Source organism: Psittacula echo, assembly GCF_963264785.1.
Source record: "Psittacula echo genome assembly, chromosome: 7".
NCBI lineage: Eukaryota > Metazoa > Chordata > Aves > Psittaciformes > Psittacidae > Psittacula > Psittacula echo.
This window is the reverse complement of record NC_137740.1, coordinates 3456324-3475879: the sequence shown is the minus strand read 5'-3', so window position 1 is coordinate 3475879 and position 19556 is coordinate 3456324. Positions and strand designations below refer to the sequence as shown.

The 19556-nt window shown below is 50.0% G+C and overlaps 1 protein-coding gene across 7 annotated transcripts in view; it reads right to left on the bottom strand.

Moving 5' to 3' along the window:
* DOCK7 (dedicator of cytokinesis 7) overlaps window positions 1-17737 on the bottom strand; it is a gene marked incomplete at both ends in the record, with an annotated part of 112629 nt that extends 94892 nt beyond the window's left edge. For all 7 annotated transcript variants that reach the window (XM_080623345.1, XM_080623347.1, XM_080623346.1 and 4 more), the window contains 2 exons: window positions 8058-8163; window positions 17700-17737. In XM_080623345.1, the coding sequence (XP_080479471.1) occupies window positions 8058-8163; window positions 17700-17737 (144 nt within the window). The remainder of the gene's footprint in view (window positions 1-8057; window positions 8164-17699) is intronic.
* Window positions 17738-19556: the final 1819 nt, after the last annotated feature.

Below are 19556 nucleotides of genomic sequence, written 5' to 3'. Positions count from 1 at the left end.
GTTTATGCACAAATATTGCTAGGTTATTTGCTATTATAACTGGTTGCTAATGTAAGAAGCCATTTGGGTATAGAAATATTCATATTAATCAGAGATTAATTAGTTATCTGGGAATACCAGAGCCATTTCTTATTAAACCCAGAAAGACACAAGCCTCCAAGGATGGGTAAGAAGAAGGTATCTTCTTTGATGCCTGAGAATCATGTAATTTCATCAGGACAGTATCTGAATAACACAGACGTTGGTACAGAAAACCAAGTGCTGAGAGTGATCTGAAAGAGCAACCCTCTGATAAATCGTGCCAAAACTGAGGGCACAGAGGCTGAGACAGTGACAAACTCAAAGCTCCATTATGAAAGAAATGAAAGAGCCAAACAGCTTGACCAGAGACTGCAGAGGAATCACAGACTTCCCACTTCTGGCAGGAACAACACTACATCAGACCAGTGGAGATGCATTCATCCGGACCCTTAGGGCTCACAGGCAAACCGTGGTGGCTCTGAACTGTGCAAGCTGAACCATGGTAACCATGAGCATGCATGCTCTTCCGAGTGGAAAACACTTGGTACAGCCACGTCTCAATTATCAGTGGACAGTTTATCCAGTGGATGGATGGATTAACCATGAGATGCATGAAGATGCCAGAGCTGGTGCTGCATAGAGCTGCCTATGACTCAGCTCAGGAGCAGCACAAGAGCTTCACCTAACAAACCACACAAGTCCAAGCCACCTTTGGGCACAGTCCCATGGTCCATGCACCTGAGCATCCCTGAGAGGTCAGTATGAGCCCCAGCACCCAGCCAACCCCTGCAGCAGCACAGCCATCACCAAGTAAGGCTCAGCCCATTGACCCAAGCTCCATGGACCACACTGGGTTTCCAGCCTCAAGCCTCTTTGTTCCGAGCTGAGTGCCCCTGCATGGTGAGAGCACTGGCCAAACTGGTGCACACTGGTGCATCCACCCCACCTGGCCAGCCCAGGTAATAGAGACATGGGTCTCATTCAATTCAGCCTGGCATTATAAAGGCTAACAATGCATTTTAAAAGATGTGGATGGGCTGGAGAGGGTCCAAAGAAGGGCCACAAAGATGATGCAAGGACTGAGAAGATGTATGAGGAAAGGCTGAGAGAGCTGGGTTTGTCCAGCCTTGAGAAAAGAAGGCTCAGGGGAGACCTTCTCACCATGTTCCAATATTACAAGGGTAGCTACAAAGAAGACAGTGACTCCCTTTTTACGAAGGGTAGCATGGAAAAGGTGGGGTGATGGGCACAAGTCACTCCTGTGGAGATTCTGACTGGAAACAGGAGGAAAAATTTTCCCAATTGGAACAATCAGCCATTGGAATAACCTCCCCAGGGAAGCGGTGGATTCCCCAACATTGGACACTGTTAAGATTCAGCTGGACAGGGTGCTGGGACGTGTAGTCTAGATCATGATTTGCCAAGAAAGGTTGGACCAGATGATCCTTGAGGTCCTTTCCAACCTAGGATAACCACTGCTGCTTGCTGGGACCATGGCACCGTTAGCATGAAAGACTGCAGGCAACCAACAGGGACTTAGGACCGAATATTTTTCCCTTGATTTGAATCCAATATTAAGGAATTTGTTGCAGTTTTGAGCATTAGCAGCATTTCCATTAAACATCAATTCATTTATGCGTTTTATTCCTGAAAAAGACGTGTCACAACTAAGTTTCATGAACAAAAACCAATAAACAAACCCCAAACCATTCTATAATCCTATTACTAAATGGGATTTTTAGACTCTGAGTATTTCTTAACAGGCCTGTCGTGAATGCTTTGAGTAGCCACATTTCGTTGGCATAACAACATTTGGTTAAGATTAGTTATCTCTGATAACGTATAAGCTGCTATAGTTATTGCAGACTCATCAACTTAACATACAAAATGCTCGTGACAACAGGACTCACGACTGATCGTAGCATTAGCATGTGGTAGTTTTCATTCACTAAAGAAAGTGCCTGCATCACAGCAGAGTTAACTGTGAGTAATCCCTAATGGGAGGAGGCAGGGAAGAGGATGTGGATGCCTCTCCCATCCTCCCTGTCTGATGAGGATAGACCATTCCGCAAGGCAGGGCAAAACCTCCAGGAAATACATATAATGGGAGTCACTTGTAAGCCTTAATCAGCGTTGAGAGAGCATTGAGACTTGGCTCATTCTCCTTCTGGTTTTAGTGACTTTGGTGATAACATTACTCAGCTCTGAACCCTTCAAAACACCCTTCTCTGTGCCACACAGGACATTGTCACATTTTCTCTCAGTGTTTTCCATTCATTTGCACAAATTATCCATTCTTCTTTTAAATGCTAAAATGAACAAGGAAAATATACAAAGGAACCTATATTCTCTCATTGAATAATTAGATACCAGCTTTGAATACACAACCGAAGTCTGACATCCAATACATCCAAGACAAAGCTTCAATTAGCCCAGATAATGCCCATAAAGCCAGCAGTGCTTTACAAAGATATGTCCATGTCAGCACCTTTATTTTCCATGGAGAAAATGGAGCACTGAGATCAGACATGGTCAGATCACATCATGTCCAAGAATCCAAATCTCTTTATTCCCAGACGAATTAGCATCTCTGATACCTCACACTAATGTTCAGCTATGCCCTAACATACACCAACAGACAGGAAATATTACCCCTCATCCTCTGGAAGCTGCTGTGATTTGTCTCTAAAACAAATGAGTAGACATTCATTCTTATTTGTAAGTTCTGTGCTAAAATGCTGCTCTTCGAATTGAAATATAACTCTAAAAATTAAAAAAAATAATAATTAATAAGATAATTTTCTTGGGGAAAAAACAAATAAATCAAGTTTTGGCCAACAACCAAAAACACTTCAATGACGATCCTCGTGTCCTTGCACCACACCACCTTGGCACTCAGAAGTATTTGGAAATCCAAGCTTTTATCTAATTTAAAAATCTAAGTATCATTGATCAATAAAAGTTGCTGAATGTAGCACAAGACACAGAAACTTGCGCTGGGTCCCCAGCACAAGAGGGACGTGGAGCTGCTGGAGCAAGTGCAGAGGAGGCCATGGAGATGCTGCGAGGGCTGGAGCAGCTCTGCTCTGGAGCCAGGCTGAGAGAGCTGGGCTGGGGCAGCCTGGAGAAGAGAAGGCTCCTGAAGGAGAGACCTTAGAGCAGCTCCAGTGCCTAAAGGGGCTGCAGGAAACCTGGAGAGGGGCTTGGGACAAGGGCCTGTAGGGACAGGCCAAGGGGAATGGCTTGAACCTGCCAGAGGGGAGACTGAGATGAGCTCTTAGGCAGAAGCTCTTCCCTGTGAGGGTGCTGAGGCGCTGGCACAGGGTGCCCAGAGAAGCTGTGGCTGCCCCATCCCTGGCAGGGTTCAAGGCCAGGTTGGACACAGGGGCTTGGAGCAAGCTGCTCCAGTGGAAGGGGTCCCTGCCTATGGCAGGGGCTGGAACTGGATGAGCTTTCAGGTCCCTTCCAACAAAACCCTTCCATGATTCTATGATCCTTATGAAACAGCTGGGCTATAACTGAAGAGCAGTTCAGACACCTAGTCGGTTCTTGCTGTCCTTTGGTAACATCACCTGCCCTTATAAAAAGGACAGTATACACAGGTTAAAAAACAGACTACAAGACCAAAACCCTTCTCTTCCTACACCAAAGCAGCCCAATAAGCAGCCATAAAACAGCGAACCAAGACACGCATACGAAGATCCAGAGAAAGCTTTGGGTTGCTTCATCAGTGCCTCATGCTGACCTCTGACAATCCACCATCGAGCTTCACCCAGGTAAAACTACTGCAGAAATCCAGAGAGAGCAACTGGGCCTCTGCCACACCGCAGCACGCAGCAGGGTCCAAAAATGACCAGTGCAACAGAGGGTGAGCTGAGAAGCAGCACAGCACAAGGAGCTGCTCAACAGAAGAATAAACTTGGAAAGAAAAGAAAGGGGCTTGTCATGAGGGATTATAACAGCCTATAATAAACAGCCCAGTTCATCAAATAAACAAAGCAAAACCCCATCCCGCAAGATGCTTGGGGAATTCTTTGAGAGGAAATGCAAGCTCTCTGCTTTCAGTGCATTCCATCAGTGGTGAGAAGCCCCAGGTCCCACAAGGAAATGTTAGAATCATAGAATCATAGAATAGTTCGGGTTGGAAAGGACCTTAAGATCATCCGGTTCCAACCCCCCTGCCACGGGCAGGGACACCTCACACTAAACCATGTCACCCAAGGCTCTCTCCAACCTGGCCTTGAACACTGCCAGGGATGGAGCATTCACAACCTCCCTGGGCAACCCATTCCAGTGCCTCACCACCCTCTCAGGAAAGAATTTCTTCCTTAGATCCAGTCTAAACTTCCCCTGTTTCAGTTTGAACCCGTTACCCCTTGTCCTGTCACTACAGTCCCTGATGAAGAGTCCCTCCCCAGCATCCTTGTAGGCCCCCTTCAGACATTGGAAGCTGCTCTGAGGTCTCCACGCAGCCTTCTCTTCTCCAGGCTGAACAGCCCCAACTTTCTCAGCCTGTCTCCATACAGGAGGTGCTCCAGCCCCTGATCATCCTCGTGGCCTCCTCTGGACTTGTTCCAACAGTTCCATGTCCTTTTTATGTTGAGGACACCAGCACTGCACACAATGCTCCAAGTGAGGTCTCACGAGAGCAGAGGGGCAGGATCACCTCCTTCGACCTGCTGGTCACGCTCCTCTTGATGCAGCCCAGGATACGGTTGCTTTCTGGGCTGCGAGCGCGCACTGCAGCCGGCTCATTCATGTTCATGAACCTCCTGATGCACCAAAGACGAGCACAGCACATGGTTTACAACCCGGAACACCACCAGCAGGGTGTAGACACACCTGTGATTCACCAGTGCATTTAAAGAGCCTTGCAAAAGTCACTTCGGAAAATAAAAGCTCCTTCATGTAACTCTTAAGACCTTCCCAGCTCCTGTGGCTCAGTAACAAACTGTCAGTGCCTTCTGCTCTGCATTCACAAACGAAAGCTCAGTGCTGCGAGGATTGCATCCTACAAGGAGTCCCAGCTGAGCACGTTAGGTTCGACAGGAAAAGGCTTTGGACACGGATCTGTGGTTTGAGGAATGTGCCATTAAAATCAACTGCTCCTAAAAGTGGCAGAAGGGTGGAGGCTGACAATGATAAACCGCGAGCTCCGGTAGAGCCATTTAAAAGCAGCGTCTTCTCCCCAGCATTACCAGATACCAAATCAGAAGCAGTTCTGGCAGCATTTTGTCTGCTGCTTGTGAAGCAAAAGGGAAGAGACTTGCTAAAACTCAGCTGAAAGGTTTTTGCATCCATCCCAGGTTCAACCACAGCCCTTCATTCACAAAACCACACAAATGGGTGGTTCATTGGGCTGCCTGTGATAAGACTCTCACAGGAATTACCATAAGCAGCTACTGTTGGCAACCATCAACAGAGAATCAGTGCTGACCTTATCTGGATCTTCTTATCTATGGACCTGCTCAGCATGATGAGCGAGAGGCACTGGATAGGAGCAGCCACGTCTGCACCATCATTCCAAGTCCTCCAGTTCCATGCTGCACGCTCAACAGTGCAACTGGCTGCCATGAAATACTCACATGAAACTCAATCATATGGCGTCACTAATGTCCACAGGCTTTAGCATAGATTTCCAATTTAAACCCACACTATGTGCCCTACCCTGGGTTTTCAAACCAGTATGGCTGCCCAAAACCGCCACGCAGATTCAGGCCCTTCTATTTCTAACAACACACAAACTTCTCCAGAGCAAACAGCTATTTCAGCTCTGCAGCACTAATGCTTTCCCTCTGCATAATGTTGATTATCAAACCAGGACAGACAGGCAGAACAGATCCTAAGGCAGGGAAATTAACCCAAAACTCAGTACAAGCGAACCTCTGTCACATTACGCAGCCTCAGGATACAGACTCATGACTTAACTAAATATACTTTTCCTCCAGACTATCTCCTACAAACTATCGCTCCATGTTAATCATGCTTCTGAAGAGCATCTCAGAGAGCACAGAATTTAATATGACAAACCAGGAGCTTATGACACCAACCATCACACAATGCGGTTTGACAGGAAAGGCTCAGGGGCTGCTTCCAGTTAGAATGACCTTTTCCAGGATTCGTACAGATTCTTGCATATATTTACTACAAAACACAACAGCAATACGATAATGAGATGCCAGAACCGAAGACAGGGCTGATGATACAACCACCAACAAATCTGATCCTGCATTAAGAGTTACACGTGAAGATGAGCAGGACTGAAGCTTCGAGCATGCACACTTTGATGATGGCAGAATGGAGAAGCCTTAGAAATAGGAAGAAGTGGAATCAGAATAATAGGAGAAGGGTTATGGTTGGAAGGGACATTAAAGATCATCTGCTTCGAACCCCATTGCCATGGGTAGGGACACCTTCCACTATAGCAGGTTGCCCAGAGCAAAAGGATGTGATACAAGCTAAAACAGTCATCAAAACTACAGTTGGAAAAGGAACAGCTTGGAGAGGGACACAGAAGAATTCTTGCTTTAAGAAAGCCCTGGGGAGTAGAAAGGCAATTCAGCCAACTTGTTCCAAGATGAAACCATATGGGAAACAAGTGAGACATGGAAGCTTGCAGGATGGACACCTAATGGGTCCTCAAAGCAGGCAGCTGTTCCTCAGCTATCCACTGCTGGAGGGAAGTGGATTCCATGACCCAGAGTGCTCCATCCAGTCCTACACCGCTAATAGCAGGGGTCCCTCCCTATTGCCTAATACTGGATTATGCAAAAGACCATAGAGAACTGCCAAGTCAGGGCTTCCCATTATCATTCCACACCCCTACAGAGATTGCTGCAATAAAGCATTAGCCCTGGACACACCACTCTCATTAACCCCTCCTCCTTCGTGCTCATTCACCATTAAGGCTGGGCTCACAGCTGACAAAGCCAGCCTTCTGGTCTCCTTGCACTCACACTGAGGGAAATGACAGGAATTCCAGGCCTCTTTGATCCCCAGTGACTCTAGCACAGCCAGATCTCCTTCAAGATGAACTTTTAGCCTGCAGCAAAGTCATTCTTCTAAGCTAGGGGTCCGCTGAGTCCTGGAGATCCCTTTTGAGATGATACTAGCTCTAAGGACACTTTTGTGCTCTACAGGAGAGAGCTTTAACGCATTACACCGGACACAGAGCAGCACATGAAAGGAGAAAATCCTACAGGACCCTGCTCCAAAACAAGAGAAGATCTCTTGTAAACTCAGGACACTTGCACAGAGCATCAAATTCAGGGCAACACTTCCAGTACTGCCTGACCTAATCAACCCTCTGTGAAGAAAACAGGATGCTGTGATGTTTGTTTTCTAAGTCGACTGCTGCAAAAGAAACTGCTATGACCCAAAGCAACAACCCAAAGCAAAGGGACACTTCCAGAGACACAATTCCAGCCTGAAAATGCGTTGGGTGAACTCTTGGAATGTTTACCACCGCGCTGAATAGGTTTTGAAGGTTACTGATCAGCCATGCAGGAAAATCTGATTCAGAAAGGGTGATTCTGACAACGTGGCCTGCATTTCAGCCCCTGCTGAAGGTGGACTGTAAACCTGTAAGTGAATATGCATTCCTGAGGACCAGCTACATTCAGTTTTCACATTAAGTACCTCTGAAGAGTAGATGAGCCACTGTGGGCCCACTCTCAAGAGTGACAAAACCACAACAAAACAGCCACCTGAAGTGATGGAGCTTGCAAAGAGCTCTTCATAGAGAGAACCACACATGCACATGGGATCTAATGCAAAGTCCAGGCTGTTCTGGGATAAAACAATCAGCATCTAGCTGAGTGAGCCCCTTGCCCTACAAAGAGTCTGCAGAAACACAAATTCCTACCTACACCAACTGATTTGCAAGATAGAGACCTCCAAAATTAGCAGGTTTTGCATGGAATTGTTTTCCTTAGGGCCATTCAGGTCAACAACCTGTCACTGGTGCCACTTCTTTCCAATGGTGATCAAAATAACTCTGCACATCTTCAGTCTTGTATGTTCCAAGCGTTACTTACGGTTGTATGATGGGAGACGCTGCCTCCAATATTGAGGTTCTTGAGAAGCTGGGGAGAGCCTCCATACTGCCCCGAGATCTGCTTCCTGACTTCAGCAGCTACAGTTCTGAAAGGAGACAGGGACAACGTTATCACTGCAATAGAATTACAGTGAAGAGAGTGTATTAAATACGCTTTCCACTGCTGCTGGAATGGAACCAAATGCTTGGTGTGCTGGCTGGTGTAAGTGCCACCAGCCAGCGAGAACAGACCCTGGACATGAAATAACCAGAGAACCACAAAACTCTCACAAGGCTGCACATGCACGTTCTTCACAGCAATTTCCTTCTGTGACCTGCTCTTTCATACACATCTGTGGCAATAAAATGCCTGTGACCCTGAGCACAAACTGGTTCCCAGCAGGCTCTTTCCAGTTCCTACCAAGCAAAGCTCTCCTCCAGTGCTCTCCACATCCCTCGGCAGTTCCAAGCCCCACATCTGCTCCTGTGCCCCACTCTCTCATTTGAAGCCCTGGCTATTTCATGTCTGGGTTTTGCAGTCACAGAGATGAGGACCAGCAGACCCTTTTCCACCCAATATTCAACCCCTTCAACACCCAGCTCAGGGCCAGAAGTGCAATCCCAAGCAGGATGGGTTGAAATGTCCAGGGAATGACTGACACACAGAAGACAACCAACTAGGTCAGAACAAAACCCGATTTCCCCTTTCACATAGGAAAGGTAGCAGTGGGACTGTAGTGACAAGCAGAGGGGACACACAACACACTGCCTAGCAGGGCACAGCCTTATGGTTTCTGCCAGAGAGAAATCCCACCTCTGGGCAGCATTACTCACCAGGAAGGAAAAACACAGATCAACCCTTCCATGCCTGGAGGGTAAAACCCACACTGCACCCCTCTGGGGTCTTCTCTCTCCCTCAGTAAGTCCCATTGTCACTGGTAAGCCTGAAGACACAGCAGCTGGGTTAACCCATCAAGGGAGTATCTCAGCAAAGGAAGAGCACATCGGAGAGGGAAACGCTGATTGTCAAAGGCCGCTTGAACAAACAGCCATGGGTCAAGCCCTAACACCACCACCCCTCTTGTAACCCAACAGTGAGCCCCAGCTCAGCAATGGAACTGCGATAACCAAGTTACTGAGTATGGTAGAAATGGGTTTGTTTTAAAAGCAAACCAAAACCCCAGATTCTTTCCACCAAAAAAACCCCCATTTTGCTGAAAAGCTGCTGATTACCCCCAGTCTACAGGACCTCACCAACACAAGAGTGAGAAATCCACTCCCAACTGTTATTCACCACTATGTTGTTACGTGTTATAACGTGTTACGGCAGCACTGCAGCCTGCTCTGTCCCCCAGAACAAAGTCCCAGCTCCAAAGACATGCTAACCGGCGTGTAAGAGATGCAGAGGCTGCGAGGACATGGGTATTTTCTCCCTGCTGTGTCAGCAATCTCTGTGGGAACAGCACCATGGCTAACCGACCGCACTCAGGGCAACCTGCTGCGTATCAGTGTGGCACGTGAGCTGCTCAGATCATGGAGCCAGTGAACGGTTTGGGTTGGAAGGGACCTTACAGCTCCTCCATTCCAATCCCCTGCCACGGGCAGGGACCCCTTCCACTAGCTTACTGCCTGTCCAATAAAGATGGTTAAACCTCCCCTCAGGGTTGGCATCAGGATGGGCTCCTCACTTCAGGACTGCTGTGACAGTGAACACTGGGGGCAAGTGGAGCCAACTGATGTCAATGGAAGCAAAGGGAACTCTAAAAGGGAACTAGCCGGGACAACCGAGCCTACCATGGAGCGCAGATGTTTCCTCAGGCCAGAGGGTGGGAGTGAGATTAGCTGGAGGAAGCTTTATTTTGTCTTCTAAAGAAGTGGACTGCAGAAGGAAAAACAAAACTGAGAGTTCCACGTATTCTGGCTGCAAGAAGGCATTTCCTTCGTGTTTGCCTTTATCGATGGGGACCACGTCTTCACTTCCGGAGGGTGGCTTCTGAAAGCAGAGCACACAGCTCCTGCTGGGGATGGACAGCATCCAGGCTGCCGGAGCACCCTCGGGAAACCCATCTTGCTTGCTTCCATCTCCTTTGCTTCCATCTTCCACGTGCAGCATACACTCACACACACACACGTGAGATCAAACCACACAAGCTGCTGGCAGTTATAGGAAAATCTGGGATGCATTAAACCGGCTGCTTGGCATGGAAAACACCACGCATCCGTGGCTCAGGAGACTTAAAAGCCTGGCCCCAGGACACAGGCGATCTCTGCTTTAAACCCGCTCTCTTACTCAGTTTGGTGTAATGCCTGACACAGAAGAGCTTATTGTCAGGGGTTCAGCCCCTCGCCGCTTGGCTGGCAGGGAAGATCAGAACCCGCATTGCACCGTGCAGCACAACACAGGATGATCTGAACATCCTTCCCTGTTTTCAAGGGACACACGTAGTTTCCAGATGGAAAGTACAGCCAGAGGAGGAACCTGTCCTCAGTTGTGCAACCACAGGCAATGCCCGGCCATGCTACTCAGTCCTGCTCCTCGTGCATGAACCCGAGATGTGCTTTGTGACAGGCTCCACAGGGGCTCTCAGCCTCTTCTGTAGGTTGGGCAGCTCTGCAGTGGCCGGGAGCTGTGCTGTGTTTGGGGCACAGCTCATAAATACACCCTTGACTCCAGCTACAGTTGTGCTTTACCCAGCTTGAAGTGGAAGCAGGCTTGGCTGCAATCACAGTTAGGGGCACTGTGAGTAGCATGGGGCTTGGAGCAAGCTGCTCCAGTGGAAGGTGTCCCTGCCATGGCAGGGGTTGGAACTGGATGAGCTTTAAGGTCCCTTCCCACACAAACCAGTCTGGGATTCTATGACCCTGTATTCACCAATGTTTGGAAGACCATCTCCCCTCATAGAAAAGCACTATTCTTCTGACATTTAGAAACCATCTTCTAATGTAATCTGATCACCAACTGTATTTTTGGGTAACCTATACCCATTTGGGTGTGTTCCAACATCACCACTTAGGTCCAACAGCTCTCCTCCCACTCCTTCCTACTCACAAGGTGTTCACAAGCATTAGTCGGATCCCCCCCCAACCTTCCTTCTACAAGGCTAAGCAAGGACAGACCCTGCAACAGGCTTCCTGCTCCCCTGGTCACCCTGATGGCTCTTCTCCACATTTGCTCCAGTTGGCAATCACGCCTTTAGCACCCTGTCTCCTCCTGCTCACTCACTCCAGATCCAGCCAGAGCAGGGCTTTCTACAACCAAATGTGTATTTTCCTATTGAGACAAGCACCCCAGCTGACTACTTTTAGGGCTGTTTTCTCACTTCTCCATCACAGAGGTTCACAGTTTCCCCAAAGCTGATAAGACACTTGCCTTCTCCTCCTCCATTTCCAAAAGCTGTTTGTCCATGACAAATGCCATCTATTCTAGTAAGAGCATGTTATATTATAAACCTTGAGCACCATTTCTAACTAGAAGCTACGCTTCCTAAACCAACTCCAATTAAAAACTGGATTACACCAAACCCAACCAGGAAGGAAAAATAAATCCCAAAATAGTCTCCAAATGGAAAAAATAACTCCATTTGGCAGGACAGAAGAGTCACCACAGCTCTTGATCATTAAAAGGACAAATGAAAAACTGCCTCTTTAATAACTGTCTTATATTCAACATGTAACCCAGGATCCTTAGACAAACACTGCAGTTAATTACAGCCCACAGCCTCATGAATGTCTGCGTTTAAAGTACATCGTCCCGAGTCGCTTCCTTTCTGACCTTCTTCACTGGTTAATTATTGTGTGCGCATGAGGTTCACACAAATTAAAAAGACAAAGGGGAGGAAAAACAATCCCCTTGGAACTGGCTTCTAAAGCAAAACAGGACCCGTCATTGTCCAAGCACTCGGAGCTGCAAATATCAAAATGAAACCATTTGCTTGCACTTCCATGTTTCTTTGCTACACACAACAATCACTTCTGTTTCTAAGTGGCCTACCCAGTCAAAACTAAAAAGTGATGCCTTTTTAGTTCTCTTTTAGCTTAAGCAGCATCCTGGAGACATCAGATCTTCATTTTGCCTTCCTGAGGGTCACCAAGGCTTGTCCAGTTAGGAAGAACCCTTCTCTTTCACAGAAAAGGTGGGTCAGGACACAGCCATCTAGCTCATCTGCTGCAGTGACTGCAGGAAGTCTCTCTTCTCCACAGCCCTCCCCACTCTGAAAGAGCAATGCAAATGGTTCACTTCTGTCCATCCTGCTCATCACAGAACTGTTACTCCGGCCTGGTCTTCATCTCGTGTCACGTGCAGTGACTCTATACCCGGAGAGCCTCTGCCTCTTGAGAAAGACAGCCTGGTACAGTGAGGCATCTGTGCCAAGCCATAGCATAGCTGCTTGTTCTCCGTCAGCAGCAGAGAAATCTCTATTTACATGGTTTACATAAAGTGAAAGCATCCCGTTTGTTCAGCCAGCTCCCTTGTGTACAGTTCTGCACATGGCTGGACGTGTCCCTCCTACTATACTCATTATGCTTGGATCGGGATCTCCAAATCCAAATGGCACTGGCCAGGTGTCCGCTGTCCGTCTGTCCCTACCTGCTCCCCTGGGGCTCTCCTGCCAGGAGGTCTGCTCCGTCCGTGGTCTGAGTCCCCAGGTACACATTGTGGTGGATGAGGGAGAGCTCTGGCCCTGCCAGTTCAGCCATGCCCTGGATGCAGCCTTCCTCCCAGACCAGAGCTCCTGTTTCCTGTGGAGTGAACTCCTTCCCCTCTGAGTGAAATGTGCTTGATTTACTGAGGAAATACCCAGCCTCATCCTGACTGTGGCAGGGTAAATGCAGGTTCTTAAGTTAACACAGATGAGCAACAACATATTCCCTTTCCCCTTACCATTGATTAAACCAGAAAACACCATATAACACTGCCTGTGGTGCTCTTCTGATCATATTTGATTACCGAGGCTGAAAGCATCACCACTGGCCTGCAGCGAACGGAATGAGTCCCAAGACACCTTACTGTGAAAATAACCACAGGATGGGATTCTCCAGGAGAGATCAAAGTCACATCTCACACTAAAAACCCCAACCAAACAAGGAAGCCTTGTACAAAGCAGCAGTTCCGTAGGGATGAACCGTGCTCCCTGCCTTCCCGCTCGCTCTAAGCTGACAGAGATTTTCCTAGGAGAAGTCAGTGCTGCTGCCTCCTGCACGAGGCATCCACATCAGCTGAGCAGGAAAAAGCTGCTCTGAAGCCTATCAAAACCAGTTTCTGTTATCTGTGACGGTGTTTTGACAATGCAAATGGCATCTGGATGTGCGAAGAGAATAAACTGCAGTGAGCATCCTGCTGCAACCACTGCATTTGTGGCCTGATCCAGTGCTCAGGGGAAGCCAGTGACAGCTTTGTTATCAGTTTCAGTGGGTGCAGGTTTCACACATCCCTGTTTACCCTGAGGCAGGGCAAAGGCGGCTGTCAGTCCCCCTGACACATTGTTCAGGCAGTGTAAAAGGGCTTTACATGATCACGAATGTAAATTTATCCTTCCCAAGTCACCTTTTACAGTCCAACATAAAGGCAGCTTCAGCAGAGAAGATGCTAGCTCTGAAGGTAGAGAACAGCAGTGTTTTCCCCTCAATTCAAAACCGCACAGACAACGAGCTGTGCGCACTCCCAGTATCTGTCCACACACAGTGTGAGGGCTCTGGAGGATGGGGAGTTTCCCCACCACTAAACATCTGAGAGCAGGGTCACCCCATTTAAACAGGGTCCCGCTGAAGACCCCACCAGCCTCAGACAGCAGCACCTTCACATGGTTCCCATTCACATGGAAGCACCTCGGAAGGGTTGAACCCCTGAGGGTGAAAACAATTTTCTTCAGATTCCATTGAGAGTTAGGGACGGGAAAACTTACAGTTCTCAGCAAGAGAATGGAGACCAGGGGTAAAGAAGTCACACTCTGGGCTTCATGTGAGGCTGAAATGCATGACAAAACAGAGGGTAAGGTGGGGACGTTATTTCAAGTCAGAAGGATCCCCTTTAACTGTGGGAGAAGTGAAGGAATAGAAAACCTCTTTCCAAGGACAGACACTTTCAAAATGGTGATGTTCTGACCAAAGCAGCGGTTCTGAATGCCCTGTATAACCCAACCTCAGGCTGGTCCATGGGCACGGGCAAGGCACCGAGATAGCGGCTCAGCCAAAGGCTCCATGAGTTTGCCTGAGCTGGGGATGTTGCATGATGCCTAAAGGGTGATTTATTTCTTTCTGAATTTGAACTCCAAGAAACCTGCACAGCTTTTCCCCTGTTGCCCCTGGAAAGGCTGGAAAGACACTGGAGTGCTGCAATAGAACACACATCCACTACTGGGGCATTCAGGAAGTCAAACCCAACCTTTTGGTGGCTCGTCTTCCACATCCCATTTCTCTGCCAAGCAGCCCAATACCCAGAAAATGGGATAATGCAAGTGGGAATCTGAAGTACACACAGGAGAAGGCGTGAGTGCTTGGTGGGGACAGCACAGGATAACCCCAGAGGGGCTGGACACAGCACTGGCTCGGTCAGTGCTAACACCCAGCCCTGCTGAGAGCAAACAGGCAGCTTAGCTGGTTCCTCAGGAATAACGTATTCACTGCTGGGGTTTTAGTGACACATCTTAGAGATTGAGCTTTATGTCTGCTGGCGTGGACCCTGCCTTCTACTAACTCTCCTCTAGTCCCCCAGATACCACGCTGAGCTGATCAGGGGTACTAAACAGAAGTACCTTTGTTCTTAGACTGAGATGGAAACAGCGTCCATGCAGCTACCCAAGTACCATACGCAGAAGGGCATGTTCCAATATAGTTTAATACAAAAATTTGTTACCAATGTATTTCCAATTTAAAATTAACAATTTCAGGTCTTATTAACCCAGTACAGTAAGTTTAACTCAGGAGTTTCTTCTGCAGTCAAGAGGAATTAGTAAGTACACGTGATGGCCAAAGTCCAGGCGAAAAATCTGTTCCAGTTTAAAGCCTTCCAACAAAAGGGCAGCAGGACCCAGTCAGAAAGCTACCTTGTAACTTAAACAGACATCCTGAAACTGCTCTAGCACTCACTGGTAGCTGCCATCCCCAGTGTTTAAAGACTCCAGCAGTAATAAGCAGGCACCGCATGGCACTGGAGTTCTGTGTGCACCCTTGAGGTGCACCACACTGGTTGAAGACAGCCCAGGGAGTAAATCAGGGCTGTGAAGAGCACATCTGCGGTCTATCCGAGACACAGAACAGCTGATCTCACATTTCTTTTCCTACCACTGCTGTAATAACCAGCTTAGGAGCTTGCATCTGTTTGGTACATAGGTCTTGAAGTAATTAACCTCTGTGGATCTGAATTGCATCCCATTTGGATTGCAAGCTATCAGGCGAACCAAGAGCAGCATGGCTGCTTCCTGTGAATAAGACAAATGCTATGTCCACCTCGATGAGTAAGCCAAACCGGAGGGCAGAGTGTGAAAATGGGATGGATCTATTCTTCTTTAAACAATGGAACTGGGGAGGGCTTCCAGCAGCCACCAAAACAGCTCTCAGGACTTCCGTATGCTGCTTGCTTGAATCTCTCCTCCTCCCAAACACTAACACAGCAGCTTCTTCTGTGTCAGCATGGGAAGGGCCACAGCTCAGCCTGGGCACCTCTGGCTACAACATCTCTTCTGCCCACAAGTTTTTGCCTTCACATGCACTGGATGTGCAGCCAACGAACCAGGAACTTGAGATTTCCCATAAGACAATGCTAGAATATGGGAAATCCCAAAGAGGAATACAGCAGCATACATACAATAAGTGTATTTATAAGATAAGCATAAAAGAGTTGGAGATGCAACAGCTATGCCCTAGGAGGAGCAAATCTCACTGCAGGCCACCCATGTCCTTCTGCACAAACAGCAAGCCTCACAACCAGCCAGGACATGTCGAAAAGCCCACCCCTACCTGCACCCAAGTCCTGCTGCTGGTTGGTTGGTTTGGACACACATCAAATGGATTAGATCCAAAGGTACCCAAAGGTGCACAGCTGTTGTGGTTGGAAGGGACCTGAAAGCTCATCCAGCTCCAACCCCTGCCACGGGCAGGGACACCTTCCACTGGAGCAGCTTGCTCCAAGCCCCTGTGTCCAACCTGGCCTTGAACACTGCCAGGGATGAGGCAGCCACAGCTTCTCTGGGCACCCTGGGCCAGCGCCTCAGCACCCTCACAGGGAAGAGCTTCTGCCTAATGTCTAATGTACTGATTAGAACCTACCTCACCGAGCTAGTGCCCAGCATGGGCAGAAACATGGTGTGCACCCGCAGTGGTCACCCCAAGGCCATTCTGTTCAGCTCCAAGGCTGCAGAACTCTTGGGCTCTCACTTCTAGTACTTGCCTCTCATGTGATGATTTCTATGACTACAACCAAGATCCAGGAAAAACGGTCTGGCAGCAAATCCATCTCTCTCCAATCCCGAGGCTTTGATCTGCCACATTAACCCCTGGCTGGTGCACATCAAGGCTGGCAGAAAACCACAAGAGAGGAGCGATGTTTTCAGCCCTGTCTTCAGATCGCCAGTGGGGCGGGATTGATGCTGTGCCTCTGCCTCCTACCCAGCCTTTTCCTTTGACCTCCTTTTATTTTGCCTGTGACCCTTCTCCATCACAGCTCCTGTACCTGCAACAGTTCATAGCTACAGTTTTCTCATTCCACTGCTGCCCACAGCCTCCCGAATAGCACCAGCAAAACCGATGGCTCCCCCTTTCATTCTGCTGCTAATCACAGCAAGCAGAGGCACCATGGGCACCAAGGAGGAGCTGCCCAGAGCTGCAAACCTGGAACCACACACCTAACTTGGAATACAGATCTGCAGAAACCTGGTATTAGAAGGCAATTCCTATCAATATCCCTATTTAAAACACACAAACACACAACTTTGTGGAATACAGGGAGTCTCGACCAGCTCTGCACGTCCAAGGAGCGGTGCTAACACGAACCGGCTGCTGATCACACACAAAAGGAAGGGAACCGTCTTCTCCATTTTGCGGGCGCAGGGAAGCGGGCGGGCAGGTTCGGGGCTCCGGGCACAGGGTGCGGGGCTCCGGCCGCCCGGTCCCGGCGCTCCCGGCCGCAGGCAGCGGGGAGGCGGCGAACTCGGGGCGCAGCAGCCGGGGCCGGCTCCAGCACCCTTGCAGCGGCAGGAAAACACCGTCCGCGCAGCCGGGAGCGCCGGGCCGCCCATTGTGCGGCGAGAGGGGCTGCACAATGGCCTGGCCGGCCTTTGTTCGCAGCGAGCTCCATGAAACGGCTCTTTTCCTCCTCTCCTTTCCCTCCCCGTTCCCCGGGGAACAGGCGGGCACGGCGCACGGGCACGGCCGCAGCGCCCAACCCTTTGTTGCGGGCGGACGGACGGGGGGGACCCGCAGTCCCGGCCTCGGGAGGACCCTGCCCGGCGGCCCGTCCGGGGGCTGCTCCCGGCAGGCCCAGAGTGACAACACGGCCCGGCCCCGGCCCACCGCCCTGTCAGCAGCCTCGGGCCGCGCCGGGCCCGTTCGCCCCTCAGGGGCGCGGTAGCGGCGAGGCCCCCGCTCCCTCCCGGCTCCCCGCCGGCCCCTCCGCACAGCCGGTTCCGCACCCCCCGCCCCGCGGTACCTGCTGATCTTCTGGGCGAAGGCGCGGCGCTCGGCCATGGCCGCGCTGCGGAGCTCGGCGCGGCCGCTCCTGGGCGCTGGCGGAGCCGGGGAGCCGCGAACGGGCGCCGTAATGCTCCGCGGAGGCGCGCACCCGCGCGGCGCGGCCGGCCCAGCTCTCCCCCACGGCGCCCGCCCGCCTCCTCCCCCTGGCCGGGCAGGGGCCGCTCCTCGCAGACATACGGCGGGGCGGGCGGTCGGCCCCGTTCCGCTGCCCACCCACCGGTGCCGGGCGTTGGGACGGGATCCGCTCCGACCGCGGCCCGGCCCGGGGCAGGCTTCACTCAAAGCGTCCGGTCGGTGCCGTGGTGCGGGCGGAGCGCGCCCTGGGCTCGGCTCGCTCCGTTCCCATGTGCAAACAGAGCGGGCTGGGGGTATCGCTTGTATTAGCGCAGGTTTAGGGAAAATGGGTCTTCACCCGGGTCACACCAACCGGCCTCTCATCCGGGGCCAGAGGAGCTCGGCTGGAGGCCGTAGGCGGCTGTGGTCTCTGCGCAGAACTGCTGCCAGGGTCCCACATGGGCTCACCCCTAAAACACTGCCAGGGTCTCCTGTGCTCACCCCTAAATCACTGCCAGCCTCTCATGTGTGCTCACCCCCAAACCACTGCCAGGGTCTTTTGTGTGCTTACCCCTAAATCACTGCCAGCTTCTCCTGTGTGCTCACCCCCAACACTACTGCCTGGGTCTTGTATGTGCTCACCCCTAAATCACTGCCAGGGTCTCATGTGCTCACCCCCAGCAGGATCACAGGTCTGCAGGCGCTGCTGGCTCCTGTGGCCACCCATGTACCCACCCAGCATGGCTGAGGGACACACTTCTGCACACCGTAGGTGCTCACAGGGACAAGATCAGGCTCTGGGTCTGTTGTACTCTAGACGGTACCATTTTTTCCTTCCGAAAGGCTAAAAGCCATCCCTAACAGTGATTCAGAACATAGCCAGAATAGCAAAATTACCATCTCTCCATCCAAACAAGTCATTGCCACCGGTCTTTCCATAAACATGTTGTATTTGAGGTCATCCTAATGGGAAGAAGAGGGCAGGGAGTTAAAAAAGAACTATTTTGGGCCTTCAGAAATAAATCTTGAGCCTTGGACACATTCTAGCAGATAAGTCAAAGCCGATGTTACATGACATATGCTGTGCATTAATCTAAAGCAGAGGACTATTAATAGTAACCCAGAAGTGTCCAAAAGTAGCGTGTGTTAATTCATCCGATTCCATCTGTTTGCATTGTGCGAATGTTTCTAGCACATTGCGGCTGCAATCTGAGTACACCAGTTTTTCCACTCACAGAAGCCGTGGATTTCCAGCTGCACGGAATTATTCTGCTCTTCTGTTTGTGTATGTTTACACAGGGGCCCCAAAATCTGCAAATATATACGTTTGTGAGTGATCCCATTGGAGTTAATCAGACTCTGTGCATACATAAAGCGAATCCCATGTGGGTAAGATTGTGGACTGCTACAGAAACGTGCTGTCAGGCGTTACACAGATGCATGCACGTGCACACAGATGGAGATACTGCAAAGCAAAGACCTATTGTACAGCACTGTGAAAGGACTGCTCTTCTCCAGGGGAAGGGGAGAAAATATCCCACAAACCTCTGCCGAGACAAAGACTCCTGCTCTTGAGTTACTGCTTGCATGTAGAATTGCACACAGGATAAGTTCATCACACAGAGTGGACAGAATAAGCTATTTACCTGCTCACATCCGTATAAACTGTGGCTGCCCCATCCCTGGCAGTGTTTAAGGCCAGGGTGGATGGGGCTTGGAGCAACCTGCTCTAGTGGAAGGTGTCCCTGCCTATGGCAGG